The sequence below is a fragment of the Macaca thibetana genome, chromosome 3 (genome assembly GCF_024542745.1).
Source record: "Macaca thibetana thibetana isolate TM-01 chromosome 3, ASM2454274v1, whole genome shotgun sequence".
NCBI classification, from domain to species: Eukaryota; Metazoa; Chordata; class Mammalia; order Primates; family Cercopithecidae; genus Macaca; species Macaca thibetana.
Window position 1 is genome coordinate 120,301,954 of NC_065580.1, and position 20,681 is coordinate 120,322,634.

Genomic DNA, 20,681 nt, shown 5'->3' on the forward strand with positions numbered 1-20,681 from the left:
ATTTTAAGTAACAAAAATAAATAAAAAGAAACTAAGAAGATATTAACTAACAATAAAAATATTTAAAATTAGAAGCAAAATAGAAACATTTTATAAAACATTTTTATAAAAACAAAGCTGAAAGTAGACCTGAAGGAATTTCTTTAGACAGAAGAAAATAATGTATATGAAAATTCAAGTTTACACAATGAAATAAATTGAGGTTAACAGAAATGGTAAACATATGGGTAAATATAAAATACTATTTTTCATCTTGGAGTTCTTTAAAGTATCACTGTTTAAAGCAACGATAATAGTAATGTGTTTCAGGTTTATAGCATATAAAAAAGTAAATTGTGTGACAGTAGTATAAGGGACAACAAAGAAAATGAGCATATGCTGTTTAAACTTTTTTGCACTATTTTTGGAATGATATATTATTATCCTGTAAACCCTGGAGTTAAAGATGTATATTGTAAAATATCTATACTATAAATCCTAGAGAGATAGCAACAACAGAAAAGAAAAAAAAATTGTAAAGCATACGTAGTAAGATAATAGAAGATAAAATGAAATTTTAAAATTAAAAAAATTCTTAACTAACTCAAAAGAAAGTAACACAAAAGAAAAATCGAGTACATAAAACAAATAGAAAAAAAAAACAGATTTAAACCAAATTATGTCCACTGTTAAACAGAATTTAATATAGTGAACTTAAAAGTCACAAATTGTTAATTGGATAAAAAATTAAGACCTCGCTGGGTGCAGTGGCTCATGCCTGTAATTCCAGCACTTTGGGAGGCCGAGGCGGGCGGATCACCTGAGCTCAGGAGTTCGAGACCAGCCTGACTAACATGGTAAAACCCTGTCTCTACTAAAAATACAAAAATTAGCCAGACATAGTGACGGGCGCCTGTAATCCCAGCTACTCAGGAGGCTGAGGCAGGAGAATCGCTTGAACCTGGGAAGCAGAGGTTTCAGTGAGCTGAGATCGCACCATTGCACTCCAGCCTGGGCGACAAAAAAAAAAAAAAAAGAAAAAAAATTAAGACCCTGCTATATGCTGACCACAAGAAAACCATGTGAAATATAAATAGAAGTTTAAGGTGAGATGTAAAAATGTATATAATTCAAAAACTAGTCAAATTAATGCAGAATTAACTGTAATAATATTAGACAAAGTGAATTTCAGAACAAGAAATTTTACTAAGGAGTCAGATATTTTACAATAAGAAAGGGATCAATCCATAAAATGAACATAAAATATATTTAAAATGTATACACCTAATAACAGAACTCAAAATACTTGAAGCAAAAACTGATAGAACTGAAAGGCAGATTTACAGTTAGTAGATACTTCAAAACTCTGTTCTCAGCAGTTTATAGGAAAGGTAGACAGAAAAAACAGAGGGATATGGAACATATGAAAAACGTTAATCAGCTAACTTGATCTAATTAATATAAATAACAATGGCACACAGAACATTCACTGAGATAAATTATATTCTGGAATATCAAACAAATCAAATGAAATCGAAAGACCTGAAATTATAGAAAGATGTTCTCTGATAGGAACAAAATTAAACTAGAACTCGTAATAAAAGATGCCTGGTAAAAAATAAAAGCATATATGCACATTTAAAATATGGCAATATACAAATGGTTAATACATCATTATAAAGTTAGGTTTATTTCAGGTATGTAAGGTTTGCTTAATTTTAGAAAATGGGTAAATGTGATTCATTGTATTAACTGATTAAAATACAAGTCATTTACTCATCTCAAGATATGAAAAAAAATTTGATAAATAGGATTGAAATTATCCTTAAATTATTAATGGAAGTCTGTGAAAAGGTAAATCAAACAATATTAAACAGTGAAATGTTGAAAGCCTCCCCTCTGTAGTCAGTCTCAAGCAAGTATGTCCTCTTTCACATCCTCTTTTCTCCTCCTCCCTTCACCTAAGCACTGAAGTTCTTAGCCAGCCCAATCAAGCAAACATAAAAATGGTATACAAATTGGAGGTGACTAAACAACATGGTTATTCTTGATAATATGATTATGTACGTAAAAATCCAACTAAATATGTAGTTAAATTACTTTTCATTTTATTTTACCGTTATTTTATTTTTAAGACAGAGTCTTGCTTTGTCACCCAGGCTGGAGTGCAGTGGCATGATCACAGCTCACTGCAGCCTCAATCTCCTGAGCTCAAGCCATCATCCTGCCTCAGCCCCCCAGGTAGCTGGGACTACAAGCATGCACCACTATGCCCAGCTAATTTTTGTATTTTTTGTGGAGACAGGGTCTCCCCATGTTGCCCAAGCTGGTCTGGAACTCCTGAGCTCAGGCAATCTGCCACTGACTCCAGCCTATACAGTTAAATTACTACGATATAAAGAAACTGAAGAAGGTTTTCAGAAATAAACATTTTCAGAAATGCATTTATTATATTCTAAATATCAGCAAGAAACAGAAAGTTTTAAAACATTTAATCTATCACTTAAAATTGTATCAAAAACTATTCACTGTTGAGTAATAAATCTATGAAACTATATTCAAGAATCCTATGGCAAAACTAGTAAATGTGTTGAGAGAAAATCTAAAACCTAAACAGACAGGGAAATATGCTATTCTCTGGACTGGAAACTTAAAATGTTTAAAAAGTTTAGAGCTTCCTAACAGTTTCAATGCCATCTAAATCAATATTCTACCTGTATTTTTGTGGGATTTTGAAAAGTTCTTTAAAAAATAGATACATAAAAACAAAGAGTCAGAAATAACTAAGACTATTCTTAAGTAGAGGGGAGAAATTCAATACCCTTTTATGGCAACTTGCTGGCCTCATAAGGGTCACAATGTTTTAATGGAAAAACTTCTGTTTTTAAGAAAAAACTGTTCACTTGGTAGGACGTAACCTGAGTGTTGAAGCAATTCTCTTCTTGCCTGAGAGAATAAAAACTACTCAAAATTTTTCCTGGCCTACAGTTAAAAGAAACACTAAGTCAAAAGAACAAAGCTGGAGGCATCACGCTACCTGACTTCAAACTATACTACAAGGCTACAGTAACCAAAACAGCATGGTACTGGTACCAAAACAGAGATATAGACCAATGGAACAGAACAGAGTCCTCAGAAATAATACCACACATCTACAGCCATCTGATCTTTGACAAACCTGAGAGAAACAAGAAATGAGGAAAGGATTCCCTATTTAATAAATGGTGCTGGGAAAATTGGCTAGCCATAAGTAGAAAGCTGAAACTGGATCCTTTCCTTACTCCTTATACGAAAATTAATTCAAGATGGATTAGAGACTTAAATGTTAGACCTAATACCATAAAAATCCTAGAGGAAAACCTAGGTAGTACCATTCAGGACATAGGCATGGGCAAAGACTTCATGCCTAAAACACCAAAAGCAACAGCAGCAAAAGCCAAAATTGACAAATGGGATCTAATTAAACTAAAGAGCTTCTGCACAGCAAAAGAAACTACCATCAGAGTGAACAGGCAACCTACAGAATGGGAGAAAATTTTTGCAATCTACCCATCTGACAAAGGGCTAATATCCAGAACCAACAAAGAACTCAAACAAATTTACGAGAAAAAAACAAACAACCCCATCAAAAAGTGGGCAAAGGATATGAGCAGACATTTCTCAAAAGAAGACATTCATACAGCCAACAGACACATGAAAAAATGCTCATCATCACTGGCCATCAGAGAAATGCAAATCAAAACCACAATGAGATACCATCTCACACCAGTTAGAATGGCGATCATTAAAAAGTCAGGAAACAACAGGTGCTGGAGAGGATGTGGAGAAATAGGAACACTTTTACACTGTTGGTGGGATTGTAAACTAGTTCAACCATTATGGAAAACAGTATGGCGATTCCTCAAGGATCTAGAACTAGATGTACCATATGACCCAGCCATCCCATTACTGGGTATATACCCAAAGGATTATAAATTATGCTGCTATAAAGACACATGCACACGTATGTTTATTGCAGCACTATTCACAATAGCAAAGACTTGGAATCAACCCAAATGTCCATCAGTGACAGATTGGATTAAGAAAATGTGGCACATATACACCATGGAATACTATGCAGCCATCAAAAAGGATGAGTTTGTGTCCTTTGTAGGGACATGGATGCAGCTGGAAACCATCATTCTTAGCAAACTATCACAAGAACAGAAAAGCAAACACCGCATGTTCTCACTCATAGGTGGGAACTGAACAATGAGATCACTTGGACTCAGGAAGGGGAACATCACACACCGGGGCCTATCATGGGGAGGGGGGAGGGGGGAGGGATTGCATTGGGAGTTATACCTGATGTAAATGATGAGTTGATGGGTGCAGCACGCCAACATGGCACAAGTATACATATGTAACAAACCTGCACGTTATGCACATGTACCCTACAACTTAAAAGTATAATAATAATTAATAAATTAAAAAAAAAAAAGAAACAATAAGAGGTTTTCTCGAGCGTGCAGGATACTACAGATGCTGGGTCCTACATTTTGCCCTAATGGCCTCACCATTGGATTAGCTTACTAGAAACTCAGTATCAGAGCCTTTACCTTGAGAAGACAGCCATGAGCAGGCTTTTCTGCAAATGGAAATAGCCTTACAACAGTCTTCAGTTTTAGGACTTCCAAATTATGCTAAACCTTTCACCCTGTTCATTCATGAAAATAACATTCAGGCATTAGGAGTACTTACCCAAACACATGAAGGAAAAAGAGGCCAATCACATTTTATAGCCTGTGATTGGACTTAGTAGCTAAGGCATATTTTAATTGTTTAAAAGCAGTAGAAGCAGCAGCCAAACTGGTAGCTTCATCTGAGCCGCTTTTAAGACACAAGCTTTATTTGCAAGTCTTGCACACTGCAAAAAATATATATTAAATTCCATTCAAACTCTGCATTTGTCAGCAAGTAGATTAACATCTTCTGGAATTCTTCTCCTATCTCCTAACTTCTATCTAAAATGTTGCAACTTACTTAACCCTGCTACTCTACTACCTCTGCCTCATGCAGGTGAAGACCACAATTGTGAGTGTAGTGTTAGAAATAGTGGCTCCTCATGTTCATATGTGAGATAATCTCTTTGATAATCCTGAGTTGATACTTTTTGTTGATGGGTCTTATTATAAAACTCAGAAGGAAAATACCAGGCAGGGTATGATCTTATCACCTGAAATGAGTTAATACAGAAGAGAACTCTTACCCAATATAAGTCAGTTTCTCCTAAGCTTGTACATACAGCTAAAGACAAGTCAGTGAACACTTATACAGATAGTTATATGCTTTTGGAGTAGTCCATGATTTTGACATGTTACAGAAACAAAGAGGGGGACCCCCCCCCATTAAAAACAGTCTCCAAGCAAATGCACTCCTTTCTGCTATCCTCTTATCATCATGAACTGCCATTATTAAGATCGAAGGTCATAGCTGTAAAACTAAACCTGAATATCAAAGGAATTCCCTGACAGATTTCTATGCTAATCAGCTAGTGCTGAAACTGTTAGGATATAAAATTTGAATAAACTCTACAAGATTGATCAAAGTCAACTCACCTATGGTGACCTATTTAACAAACTGCTAAGTGTGCCTGATTTGGAAAAACAAAATTGATACCTGAAAGGCTGTAAATTCAGTGTTAAACGTGAACTCAAAGAGCTCTCAGATGGGTGCCTAATACTTCCTTCAGGTACTTCCTGAGTCCTTGAAGCTTCCACTGTTAAAAGTTCTGCACTCCACAAAGCTGTTCACTCTACAACTCATCAAGTAACAGATAGCATGATCCAAATTACGAACAAACAGTGATGGGGTGACTGTTATCACATTGATAAAATGGCTTATAACCAATGTTTGGTTTGTCAAACTCATAATCCTGTGAAAGCAATAAAAACTTCAGGTGGTGTGTTTTCACTATCGGACTTTATTCAATTGTCATTTTCAGTGGGATATCAGTATATTTACATGTTACCTGGATGGATAGAAGCTTTCCCATCTGGGAAAGCTGATCTTATCATGGTAACTAACAAGACAAGTTATTTAAAAAGTATTTCCTTTATGGAACATCCCTGGAGAAATCTCCAGCAACAGAGGAACCTATTTCACTGGACAATTTAGAAAGCAGTTGAATAAGCTTATGCACACAATGTCATCACCATTGTCCCTATTACCCTTAGTCTTCTGGAAAGGTCAAAAGATAAATGACATTTTACAGCTGAAATGGGCAAAATTAACTGAATCAATTTGATTGCATTGGCCAAAGATATTACCTCGGCTTTAATGGTCATCATATCCACCCCCAATTGAAAACATCGATTGACTCCTTATGGAATAAGTTCCTGGAAGGCATATGCCGTTAATAATAGAACCTCATGTATCTTCCATTCTCCTAATGCATTATGTCTAAGTGTATTTTCACGAGGTAAAGGAGATCTTCCATGACCCACAGACTGAGAACAACCAAACCTTTCAAAACCCAGAACCTGGAGATTGGATCTTCTGAAAATGACATCAGAGACCTCATTGAACCCATGGTCCTATCCCCATTGGAAGAGACCATACCAAATTCTACTTGCCATCCGTGCTGCAGTAAAATATCAAAGGCTTACCCTTGGGTTCACATCTTACAACTCAAAAGGGCCCCTCCAAGCTCCTGGAAATGTATACCTGTTTGAGACTTGAAGGTAAACCTGACCAGGAAAACTTTTCCCCAGAAGCAGATGGCACCCTAGACATTGACAGCTACCCTAAGGCCATAGATCAAGACTTTTCTGACATGATGAAAACCGAAAACCTTATCCTTTTTCCTCTGTTTTCTATTTCTGCCATCCTAATCCTTCCCTTTCTTTACAGGAAAAGCCATGGACTGTAATTTGTGGATGGCTTTAGCAAAGGCTTATACTCCAGTAAGAAACCAAAACAATTATTAAATTTGTACCTAATGCCCCCAAATTAGGAAACGATTCCACTAATGCCACTGCTTGTCTGTGTTACCGGTGGCAGTCATGCTAAAACCTCAAAGGAGAAGTGGAAATTGATATTCTAGACATGACTGCTACTTGCTTTCCTGTGCTTATTGAAAACAATACTCTGACCTTTCCAGTTAATAACAGAATGGCTACCAAATATAAAAAAAACCTATCCGAGTGATGCCTATAAAAGGTATATTGTGCTTCCAGGCATTGAATACTCAAGATCTGGGGATCACTTATGGGGGTACAACTAATTGCTTGTATGATGTCACTGGGCTAAATCCAGTAAGGTCTTGTTCCACTGAATATGGTTATGCATCCTTCCAGCATGCTTTAAAGGGACTACACACAGAAAATAAATTTCTCATCGAACCTGGCTCAGGAGCTACGTAGGCCTACGGGTGAAAAAGTGTAACTAGCCTCTGCTCACATGCCACCAGGTGGCCCTCTTTTCCAGCTCCTGGGGGCCTGCAGATACATCGGGTCTGAGGAGAATTTGTTTACTGTGTTCTGCCTCCTTGCTGGTTCATATCTTGCTAATGGGCCTGGCTCACTCCTGTCTTCCAAATAGCTTTCTCTGAAAGTTTCAATAATACCTTCCATAATCAAAGGCCAAAGTGATCAATAACCAAAATTAATACTAACCTTAAAGTAGAATGAAGATAAGTTACTTTCCACTGAGAAAAGTTTCTAATGAGGTTCCTGGATGCTCACTCTTGTTGGTAGATGGTGCCAGTTGTATGGAATTTGAAGGTAATCCATAAATTGGGAGAACATCTTGAAATTTGTAGCCAATTATATTTTCCAGGGTTTAAATGGGAAGAAGCCACTCTCCTGAAGGGGGATTAAAAAAAAGTCATGTTCAGCAAAAACACTTAATGGAACACCATACAGTGTTAGATCTCTTCTTGGCTTATGTTGGGATCTTGCATGTGGTGCTAAACAGAACTTAGTGCTGCACTTATCTTCCCCCTGGTTTTACTACTACAGAAAGCTTAATTTAAAAGGTAGCCAACACTGCTATTCCTGTAGATACTACCACCGAATGCACCACGGACATTTCTCAGGGAAAAGAAACACATGATGTGTTTATGGAAGTAGCTAACAGCTGATTTGCAGGCATCCCGAATGGTGGATGGGAAGGCTGGCTAGTCTAAGATTTTCTCATCTCTATGTTTCATTTAATCATCTGCAGATTACTACGATTGATATTACCAGGCTAACTACAAAAATAGGTATCTCTTTAAATCAGACCATTTTACGGCACACTATTGTTCTTAATTGCCACTCCACCCCAAACACAGACTATGACCACTAAGACTTAAATACTGCTGAACTGTCTTTATTGCTTGAATTTTGAATTGTTTGTTCTGATGAGTTTAGTTTGCAGAGATTCCTGTTAAATAGTGTACTTCCCCTCTTTCTTTATATTATCCTCTCAATAGCCATTATAGTGGTCTCCCTTGTGTGTTATATCCCTTAAGAATCATAAATGCTCATTTATAGCCATCCTTTGTACATCAAAAGATCTCATTACACTTAGAGTAACAAAAACATGAGGAAAACATAATCATCCAACTAATTTCATATAATGAATTGCGAATGTTATACAGAGACCAAACAAGTCCATTATGAAGGTGACAGAAAGGAGTGTCAGTGCTAAGGTTTTGGTCACTCTCTCAAAATTGAGTGGCTGAGCAAAAGAGAATAATTGTTAAATTAAATTAGATTTGGCCTGAAACTAACCTACATATGTAATAAACTGTAATCTAAATTATATGTGAACCAACTGCAACCTAACAACTTGTGAGTAAATTCTTACAACATGCAGCTGTGTTGCAGCCAATCATAGCAGCCAAGCTTTCAGCCAATCACACAGGCTGCAAACCAGCAAAACATGTTAAACTAAGGCAAACACGGAACTATACCACGTAGACTATTTTTGTATGTCACTTCTGTTTCCTGGCTATAAATATTCCCTGCCCACATTTTGCAGTGGAACTCTCTGAATGGCTTTTGTGTTGAGTACTACCTTGTTCACGAATCTTTCTTTTCTGCCCAATTAAACACTGCTACATTTAATTTATCCAAGGTTCTTTTTTTTTTTTTTTTTTTTTTTTTTTTTTTGAGATGGCATCTCGCTCTGTCACCCAGGCTGGAGTGTAATGGCATGATCTCAGCTCACTGCAACCTCCACCTCCCAGGTTCAAGCAATTCTTCTGCCTCAGCCTCCTGAGTAGCTGGGATTACAGGCACTCACCATCATGCCCAGCTAATTTTTGTATTTCTGTAGGGAGTTTCACCATGTTGACCAGGCTGGCCTTGAACTCCTGATCTCAGGTGATCCTGCGGCCTTGGCCTCCCAAAGTGCTGGGATTACAGGCAGGAGCCACGGCACCCGGCTGTTCTTTTTTAATAGTAACATATTCACAGGTTCCAGGGATTTGAATATGGATATATTTGGGGGTTTAAATATGAATATATTAAAATGATAAAAAAATTCAGGTAAAGGAAATGAAGGAAATTTATTGCCAACAAGTGTACACTAAAAGAAATCCTGCCTAACAAAATATTACCTTTTTCCTTTTATTTAAGGTTCATATGATTGTTTTAAATAAAAGTATAACATTGTCCTCTGAATGTATGTATGACAACTGTAGAGTAAGAGATGAAAACATGTGATAAATTAACATAAGGTTGCAATGTTTGTACATGTTATGTGAAGTGGTATGTTAACTCTAAGTGAACTGTGGACAGTTAAACATGCATATTGTTTTCTCTAGAGGAGTCCCTAAAATGCAAAGTAAGGAAGTATAGTTAAAGTGTCAATTGATGGCTTAAGCTGGAATTCTTAAAAAGCAAAAAGACAAATTTAAATAATTCCCAAAAAGGCAGAAAGAAAAGGAACAGAGAAGTAGAAAGGTAGGGTTTTCCAGAAGCCAGTAATAAAATGCTACACTTAATCTAAATATATCATAATTACATTAATTACATTAATGGCAATATACTAAACATTCCAATTATAAGGCAGACATTGTCAGAATAGATAATAAAGCAAGACACAGCTATATGCTACTTACAAGAGGCATACTTGAGATATATAAAGATACAAATCCATTGAAAGCAAGTCAATGGAAAATACATACAATGTAAATAAAATATAAATAGGCTTTAGTGGCTATTTTGAGATCAGATTAAACAGACTTCATGACAAAGGGTGTTACAAGACATAAAGAGGGTCATGGCTTAGTTACAAAACAGTTAATTTGTCAAGAAAACCTAACAATCATAAATGTGTATGCATCTAGTAACAAAGGTTCAAAATACGTGAGACAAAAATGAACAGACCCAAAAAGGAGAGGTACACAATTCCACTGATCACCTTAGGAGGTTTTAAGACCTTTGTCCACTTGATGAAGCAGCTAGACAAAACAACTAGTAAATACCTAGATCTAAACAACACATCAATCACCTTCAGGTAGTTGGTATTTATAGAACACTACACCAAACAAACACTAAATATTCTTTTCAAATGCACATGGTATATTTACTACTATAGATGATATGTGAGAACACAAACAAGTCTTAATACATTTAAAAGTATTGAATTCATCCCACATATGTTCTCTAGCCACCACAGAGCCAAATTAAAAATAAATGATCATAAGACATCTAGGAAAATATCAAATCTTTTAAAATTAAACACATTTCTAAATAAACTACAGGTCAAAGAAGAAGTCACAAGATAAATTAGAAAATATTTAAACTTATTGCAAAAGAAAACATATCAAAATTTGTATAATGCAGTTAAAACCCTGCTAAGAAGAAACATTAGCTTTATTTGCTTATCTTAGAAGACAAGAAAGATCTAAAATTAATAATAATGTTTCAATATTAAGAAACTAAAGGCTAGGTGTGGTGACTCACGCCTGTAATCCCAGAACTTTGGGAGGCTGAGGTGAGTGGATCACTTGAGGTCGGGAGTTCAAGACCAGCCTGGTCAACATGGTGAAACCCTGTCTCTACTAAAAATACAAAAATTACCCAGGCATAGTGGTGGGCGCCTGTAATTCCAGCTACTTGGGAGGCTGAGGCACAAGAATCACTTGAACCCAGGAGGTGCCGATTGCAGTGAGCTGAGATCACACCACTGCACTCCAGCCTGGGCAACAGAGTGAGACTAGGTCTCAAAAAAAAAAAAAAAAAAAAAAAAAAATCCAAAAAAAAGAAACTAGAAAAATGATTAAATTAAACCAAAACTAAGAAGGAAGAAAATTTAAAAATGATATGAATAGAAATTGTGAAATGGAGGATAGATATACAAGATAAAAAATTTGAAAAGTCAAAAGTTATTTCCTACCTAAGTGTCCACAGACAAATGAATGGATAAAGAAAATATGGTGTGTCTGTGTGTGTGTGTGTGTGTGTGTATAAATATATATGTTAGGATATTATTCAGTCATAAAAAGAAAAAGAACCTGCCATTTACCACAACATGGATGAACCTGAAGGACACTGTAAGTAAAATAAACCAGGTACAGAAACAGAAATATTGCATGATTTTACTTATATGTGGAATCTTAAAAAGTCAAGCTTATAGAAGCAAAGAGTAGAATGGTGGTTTACAGGAGCTGAGAGGTGGAGAAAATGAGAGATGTTGGTCAAAGGGTATAAACTTTCAGTTTTAAGATGAATGAGTTCCAGAGATATATTATGGGGACTGTAGTTAATAATACTGTATTTGTTACTTGAAATGTGACAAGAGAACAGATTTTTGGCATCCTCACCACATATACACATACATACATACAAATGATAACAATGGGTGATGACAGATGTGTTAATTAACTTGACTGTGATAATCATTACACAATGTATACATGTATCAAATCATCATGTTGAACACCTTGAATATATACATTTATTTTTCAATTAAATATTTTTTAAAGCCCAAAGGTTTTGCTTTGAAAGCATTAACAAAAGTGATAGACTTATTGTTAGTCTGATCAGGCAAAAGAGAATACATATTACCAATATAAAAAATTACAGATCCTAAAAAAGGATAAGGAAATATTACAAACTTCTGTGTGCCAGTTCTTTTGGCACTTAGACAAAATGAACAAAATCTTTAAACATACAAGTTAACAAAATTAATACTAGATAAAATAGAATATGATAAATGCATATATGTATATATTATATATGGAGTTCTGTTTTTTTTTTTAATCAAAAGACTTACCACAGTGAAAACTTCAGGCCTAGATAGTTTTACTGATAAATGTTATCAGATATTCAGGAAACAACCACCAATCTTATGTAGGTTATTTCAGAAAATAAAAGAGGGAGTACTTCTCCAACAATTTTAGGAGTCTAACTTTACCTCATACAACAAAATCAGACATAGATTTTACAAAAAAAGAGGAAATCATAAATTAATATTTCTCATATACACAAACACAAACATCTTTACAAAGCAAATAAAAAACAATAATTTATAGAAAAAATATATCATAATCAAGTAAACTTTATCTCAGGAATGCAAATATTCACTTACCATTAAAAATTAATCAATGTAATTTAACATACTAACGGAGTAAAGGAGAAAATTATTTTGCTAGATATACCTTTGATGAATTTTTAAAAATATATAATGAACAGGTTTAAACATGGAGTAGAAAAAAGTAAAAAACGAAATCATAAACAGAAAAGTCAATTCTTCATAGCAATAGAAAAAAATACTAAATTTATATGAAAACACAAAAGACTTGGAAAAGCCAAAGCAATAATGTACAAAATAAGAAAGCTTCCTGACTTCAAAATATGCCGCAAAGCTATAGTAAACAAACCAGCATGGTACTAGTATAAAAACAGACACAGAGACCAATGGAACAGATTAGGGAACCCAGATATAAAGACACATAATTGCAACCGATTCAACTTCAACAAAGGCTCCAGGAATACACAATGGGAAAAGGACAGTCTTTTCCATAAATGGTGCTGGGGAAACTGTATAGCCATCAGCACAAGAATGAAACTAGACCCCTACCTCTCACCATACACAAAAATCAAGTCAAAATGGGTTGAAGATTTAAGTCTAAGATCTGAAGCTCTGAAACTATTAGAAAAAAAGCTGAGGAAATGATCTAGGAAATTGGTCTGGTCAAATATATTTTGTGTAAGACCTCAAAAGCACAGTCAACAAAAGTAAAAATAGAAAAAATGGGACTACATCAAGCTAAAAAGCTCTGTACAGCAAAAAATAAATAAATAAATAAAAAAGTGAAGAGACTACTCACAGAATGGGGAAAATATTTGCAAACTACCCATCTGACAAAGGATTAATAACCAGAATGTATATAAGGACCTCACACAACTCTATAGCTTTGTGTATATATATGTATGTCTTATGTCTTATCCTGAAAATGTCTATTCATATCTTTTGCTATATATATACTGATTAAAAAGGCGCAAAACATATGAATAGACATTTTTCAGAATAAGATATAAAAATAGTCAACAGGCAGGTGAAAAAAATGCTGAACATCACCAATCAGAGAAATACACATCAAAACCACAATGAGATATCATCTCATACCAGTTAAAATGTCTTTTATCAAAAAGTCAGAGAATAACAAATGCTGGTGAGGATATGGAAAAAGGAAAACCTTCATTCACTGTTGGTAGAAATGTAAATTAGTACACCCACTATGGAAAACAGTATGAAGGTTCCTCAAAAAACTAAAACTAGAAATACTGTATGACTCAGTGATTCCACTACTGAGTATATATCCAAAAGAGAGGAAAACAATATATCAAAAAGACATCTGCATTCCCATGTTTATTGCTGCCCTACTCGCATTAGGCAAAATGTGGACTCAACTTAAGTGTCCATCAGTGGATGAATGGCTAGATAAAATGTAGTATGTACATACAATGGAATATTATTCAGCCATAAAAGAGAATAAAATTCTGTCATTTGTACCAACACGGATGGAACTGGAGGTCATTATGTTAAATGAAATAAGCCAACTACATAAGACAAATATTGCTTGTTCCCACTGATATATGAAAGCTAACATGGTGGATCTCATGAAGATAGAGAGTAGATTGGTGGTTACCAGAGGCCAAGAAAGGGGGTGTGGAGGGGGGATAAAGAGAGGCTGATGAATGGGTACAAATATACAGTTAGATTCAATAATTAAGACTGTGTTTGATATATCAGTGGGGTGACTATAGTTAGCAACAATCTGTTGCACATTTCAAAATAACTAGAGGAGAAATATTCATATGTTTCTAGCATAAAGAAAAGATAGATATTTAAGGTGATAGATATTCCAATTAGTCTGATTTGATTTTTACAGAGTATGTGAATGTATCAAATCATTACATTTACCCCCAAAATCTGTATATCTATTATGTATCAACACAAACACATTTTAAAAATATGAAAGTTAATAGTGGTAGAGTAGAAGGTATATATGGAAATTAGAGACAAACCAATGCAAAATTAAGAGACATGAACCACAGGATGAAAAGTCCAATATTTTTCTGGTAGTAATTCTAAAAGAAGAGAATAATTATAATTCATTGACAGTAAATAGATAAAGATGGAGAAATATTTGATGAAAGTCATGAATTGTTAAATCAAAGAAGTATAACAAGTCCTAAGCCAGATGAACAAAAATACATCCTTTCCTAAACAAATTCTATTGAATCTGTAAAAAATCTCAAGACAAAGATAGTGTCCTAAATATAAGCAAAGGGGAGAGACACAGAATACCTGCAAACAATTAAACTCAGTGTATTTTAAAAGCAACAATACATCTTTGAAATCAATTAGATAAATTTGTTACTAAAAAGATCATAACTAGAATTGAACTAGAATTTTAAACCCAAGTTAGAACATTTTTCAAAACTGGGGGTGAATTAAAACATAGAACTAGAAAAAGTTTACATTTGTGAAAGAATTAACAAAACTTGAAATTCAGCAAAAACAAAATGGAACCAAGTTGCTAGGGGAGAAAAAACAAGTACAATAAAAAAGCAAAAGGAGGCAAAGAATTGGTAAAATATCATTGAAAATTGAAATAAATAGTAACCATTAAAGATAATAATTATTATAACAATAATTAGTTAATTAATTTTGATAAAATAACTGGAAGATAGAGAAAAGTATCTCATAACTACTCTCCCTAAGTTATTAGAAGAAAAGACAATACGTTTTAAAAATGTTTTAATTACATTGTGCTAAAACTAAGTATTTGCTGATATTTGCAATTCAAGTGGTTTCTCTTAAATTCTCACTTTCCACTAACTTTAATATACTTTTTGTGAATTTTAATTTAATGATTATGACAATAAAACAATGTAAATTCCTTAAACAGGAGAGGAAAAGTAGGGAAGCATTAAATCTGGTCAATGCAAGAGGTGAGTGAAAGAAGAAATACGAAGAAAGAGGAACCCAAAAGAAAACATGATGACTAGAAAACAATAGCAATTTCCATTTATATTTGGTCTCTTTTAACTTATTGTTCATGCCTTCTAGGATGAAAGTGAACCACTTGTTCAAACAAACAAGAAATGCAATGCAAAGGACTCATTTTACAAGTCCTCTACACAAAAGTAAGCAGTTTTCCCAGTGGAATTTTGATTTTGGAAATTTCTTTTTCCTTCATGACACATCCTCTTTATGTCTACAATATTCTGGATCTCATGAGTGACCCAGAGAACATCAAACACAGACATTTACTTATAGTGATTGCTAAAATAAACATTGAAAGAAGAGTCTTAAGGCACACCTATGCTTGATGGAGGAATAAAACCAAAACAGAAAGTAAATGGTCAAAGAGAGAGAAAGGGGGATAAGAGTACAGCATCCTAGAAAGTCAAGACAGAGAAAGTTTAAAGGGGAGAATTCATTGACTCCATCAACAAATATATTGAGTACCTATTATGAATCTATGTCTTAGACTATGAGCTACATCAGTGAGTAGGCAAAGATCTCTGCTCTCAGGATCTCTCATTATAAAGGTATATTGGTCTGTTTTCACAATGCTGATAAAGACATACCCGAGACTGGGCAATTTATAAAGCAAAGAGGTTTAATTGACACAGTTCCACATGGCTGGGGAGGCCTCACAATCATAGCAGAAGGCAAGGAGGAGCAAAGTTACGTCTTACACGGTGGCAGTCAGGAGAGCCTGTGCAGGGGAACTCCCATTTATAAAATCATCAGATCTCATGAGACTTATTCACTACCACGAGAACGGTATGGGGGAAACTGCCCCCATGATTCAATTATCTCCACCTGGCCCCACCCTAGACAGGTAAGGATTATTACAATTCAAGGTGAGATTTTGGTGGGGACACAGCCAAACCATATCAAAAGGGAAACAGACAATAATAAGCAAATACACTAAGAAAGTAAACAGACTATATCTTAGAAAGTGATGGATAAGTCTGCGAAGAAAAGGTAGAACAGGATAAGATCAGGAGTCCCACATGTACAGGGTAGCAGGCTTCAGTAATAAGTAGGAGACGTGGGGAGGCCTCCCCAGGTGCTGAGGGGTGTGCAGAAATTTGGAGGAGTTGAGAGAGCACCCATGCAGAGACTTGGAGTGACTCTATTCCCTGAAGAAGGAATATGGAGCAAAAGCCCAGGTCAGAGGTGTGCTTAAGATGTTAAGAAAGAACAAAAGGCCAGGGTGCCTGGAGTAGGGTAACAGTAGGGTAAGAGGAGGGAGTAGCAAAAGGAAAGGTCAGAGAAGTACTAGGAACCAGATCTTGTGGGACACTTTAAGCAATTGGACTGTCATTCTGAGTGACATGAGGCTTTAGCAGAGAAGTGGAAAGATCAGACTTGTACATGAAGGTAGCAATCATGGTGTCTGCTGTTTTCAAAGTAGATTTTTGCAGGGGAGAGAAGATGGAACACCAGTTAGGAGGTTATTGTTGTCATTTAGGACAGAGATAATGGTATCTTGGGGGAGAGTGCTGGCAGAAAAATTTGTAAGCAACGGTTGAGTTCTGGATGTATGTTGAATGTAGAGCCAACACAATTTTCTGATTGTGATGAATCTGGAAAAAAGAGGACTCAAAAATGATTCTAAACCTTTGGACTATGCAGCTGGATCTACTGAGGTTGCCATTTCATAACAGGGTGAAGGCAGTGGAAAAGTCAGTTTTACATACATTGAGTATAAAGATGTTTATTAGACAACCAAATGGATATGTCAAGTAGGCAGCGTGAAATATGGATTTGAAGTTTGAGGCAGAGGCCTGGGCTAGAGAAATCAACCTGGGTGTCATGGCTTATAGAAAGGTATGTAAAGCCATGGCACTGAATGAGAACACTAAAGGAGAAGTGTAGTCAGACAGGCAAAGGGCACTGAGTCTTTGCACCTCGTTAAAAAAGAGAAAGAAAGAGGAAAAGCCAGCAATCGAGACTGAGAAGGAGCAACCAGTAAGGCAGGAGGAAGATGAAGAGTCTAGGTCCTGGAAGGCATATTGAGGATGTGTTCAGGAAGGAGTAATGAATGCCAGTTCACATGATGCAAATAGGTCAAGTGGGATGAGGCCCGAGAATGGATAATGGGGCTTACTAGTGGATTTAGAATTCAGCAGAGTGATAGAGTGAAGGCCAAAACACATGGCATGGCACAGAGAAATGGATGAAGAGGGAAAGAGAGGCAGCAAAAAGAATAAAAAAATGACAACACGTGTGGACCTCAAAGCACTTCATGTCTGCCCACTCTTTTGTTCTTCACATATTTTGAACACTTCAGACAGGCTTCACATTTCAACTTCATTTTTTTTCTCATTCAAATTGAAAGTATACCCATGACCAAACATAGTGTCATGAAACACATGTATGAATGCCTACTATCCCAGGGGTGTTATGAAAACATTTAAAAACATGATATCAAGTTGGATTTCAAAGTATTAGAACAACATGAGAAAAAAGCCTTGTTCATCAGTCATCTTGAATCCAACTCTAGGGCTCAAAACATACCTGCTTGCTGAATGTGGGACTTTGGCATCCTCCATTCTTTTTCGTCTCAATTTTCTCATCTTAAAAATGAAGGTTGATAACTAAATGACCCCTAAATTCCTCTCTCACTTTTGGGTTTATTTCCCATTGTATTCTTGTCTTGATTTTAATTTTAAAAATTTCTGTGATCATCTCAGAAACAGTTAATATTTTGATTAAGGACATGATACTTCACTCAGAATGGAAAAGTTTTATTATAAGACAAAGTATCAAATCAGAGTATTAAGTAGTTTATCTTGAAACATATAAAAGTATCCTTAGGGAAAAGTTTATTACCTTCATGGAAAATTCCTAAAATATTTATGAAATTTATCAGAGGCTCAAACAGTGAGGTATCTTTTAAGCTTTCATTGAACTCACGGATTAATTTCTTACATACAATACTAGTCAGATATGTTAGAAAACATTTAAGACTTTGCTATGATTTAAAATATCTTGTTATATTTAGTACTTCTATGACACTAATTTGAAGATAAGTAAGTTCAAAATGTGTTCACACACAACAAAAACACTATGGACTCATCACTGATCTATTTAACTTTTCCAATATTATGTTTTTTAATTTTCACAGCATTCCTATGTGGTAGAGACAATTTTTGTATTGGTTCTTGTTCACTCTTGTATCATAAACACCTCGCACAAGACTTGAAATATAGTCAACTCTGAACAAATATGTGTTGAGGAAGTAACAGTCACTGATAATTCTTTTAAAAATGACTTGACTGACAGGGGAATTTTTGGAAGGGTATGCCTTGTCCAGAGAATGGAAAGATCAAGTTTCGCACTAAGTGTGGATAGGGCAGGAGAAGGTTTGGGGATCCATCCATCTTGTCATAATATAGTCTTTAGAATGCGGGTTGTATGGTTTTCACTCAATCAAATTGGAATTGATTTCACCGTGTCTGTCATATATGCCTGTGAAAAAGAACAACTTTCAAAACTCCGAAGATCCCCATATTTTGTGTGTGTGTGTGTGTGTGTGTATGTGAAATAATTGCATTTCATAGGATGGCTGAAGCCCTTCAACCATGCTAAAAGAAACTTGTGCAATTTGGCTGCATTAGTGTGGAATACTGGGAATGCTGCTGAATCTTAGGAGGCAGATTATGTGGATTTGAGTCCTGACTTTGATCAATAGCTGACCGTAAGCAAAGGAAATCAGTTTTCTAAGCCATAGTTTATTTGTAAATTAATGGTATTCTCTGAAGGTCAAATGAGCATTTTTTTGGAAACTGTAAGATGTATGTAAGTTTTCTATTTCTGTGTGACAGACTGCAGGAATTTAGTAGCTTTTGTTATCTGGCAGTCCTGTAGGTCAGAAGTCTAGGCATATTCCAACTGGGTTCACTGTTTAGGGTTCCCTAAAGCTGGAATCAAGGTGTCAGCTGAGACTGGGTTCTCATCTTCCAAGATCATTCAGGTTGTTGACAGAATTCCATTCATTGTGGCTGTAGGACTGATATTTGTTTCTTCAAGGGCAGACAAAGAGCATGTGTTGCCGTTTCGTGTCTCTTTTTGGAGCTTGCTTGCTTAGATTGGGCCTATTCAGGACAATCCCACCTTTTGATTAACTCAAATTCAACCGATTAGGGACCTTTACTACATGTGCCAATCTCTTGGGGCATATAAAATCACATAACACAGGAGTACTATCTCATCATAATCACTTCCTCTGCCTACTGTCCAGGGGAAGTGATTATATATGGTATGCACACCAAGGGGCAGGGGTCCTCGGCGTCATCTTCAGATTCTTCTTATCACAGTATAATATTGTTATAAACTTTACCAATTGAATATGCTTTTCATAAGATGTTTCTATTTAATAACTTCATAGAGCTTATGAAGATGTTCCTTGGGATAAGATGCTACCACCAAAACTTGTTCCAGAAGAAACAACATTGGAAAAGGCCGCTGACCCCATCTCACAGTGTTTTACTCTGAAAAGATACAAAGGGTTGCCAGCAATAACTCAGGTCAGCAGACTTCTCCGTATTTCTCATTGTTACTGAAATGAGTTCCAAAACTTTAAGTCAAAATAATACTTATCTTGTTGTTAACAATACATAAGGAAGTAAATTTATGTAAGATAGGTAAATATATATATATACACACACACATACACGCACACACACATATGTATGGAGTTGAAATTTCCATAATCATACAAGTTATTGATGACTGCAAATACTTTGATATTTTCAATATTTAAAACTTTTATTGATTATATAAAGACTACCTCTTTCTCAAAAGTCATTTGCAATGACTGTGTTTATTTCTAGAATTGCAAGAGAATGAGTAAATAATGAAGAAGACAGAAATAATTTTACCAGATAACCTATGCTGAAGATGGTTCTTCACACAGGATCTGGATCTTAGCTCTGTGCTTTTCATGGCAAAAAGAGAAGATCCATAGATTGCTATCTGATGTTATCACTTATTATGTGATAAAACAAAGCATACCAACTTTTCACTAGTGACACTCATTCTTTTCATTTCTGAGTATCAAGAAGAATTTATCACATGAATTATCATATCTATGCCATAGCCAGATAACTTTTCCTCATGTGTGAATCTGTGTTACTCCACTGATTAAACCCATCGCTTTTTATTAAAAAAAAAAAAAATCCATACTCCTTGACATG

The 20,681-nt window shown here is 35.3% G+C and overlaps 1 protein-coding gene across 1 annotated transcript in view; it reads left to right on the top strand.

Moving 5' to 3' along the window:
• Positions 1-20,681, top strand: part of SPATA48 (spermatogenesis associated 48) — a 66,208-nt gene that overhangs the window by 19,634 nt on the left and 25,893 nt on the right. The window contains exons 3-4 of the mRNA XM_050785554.1: positions 15,535-15,611; positions 19,874-20,012. Coding sequence (XP_050641511.1) covers positions 15,535-15,611; positions 19,874-20,012 — 216 coding nt within the window. The remainder of the gene's footprint in view (positions 1-15,534; positions 15,612-19,873; positions 20,013-20,681) is intronic.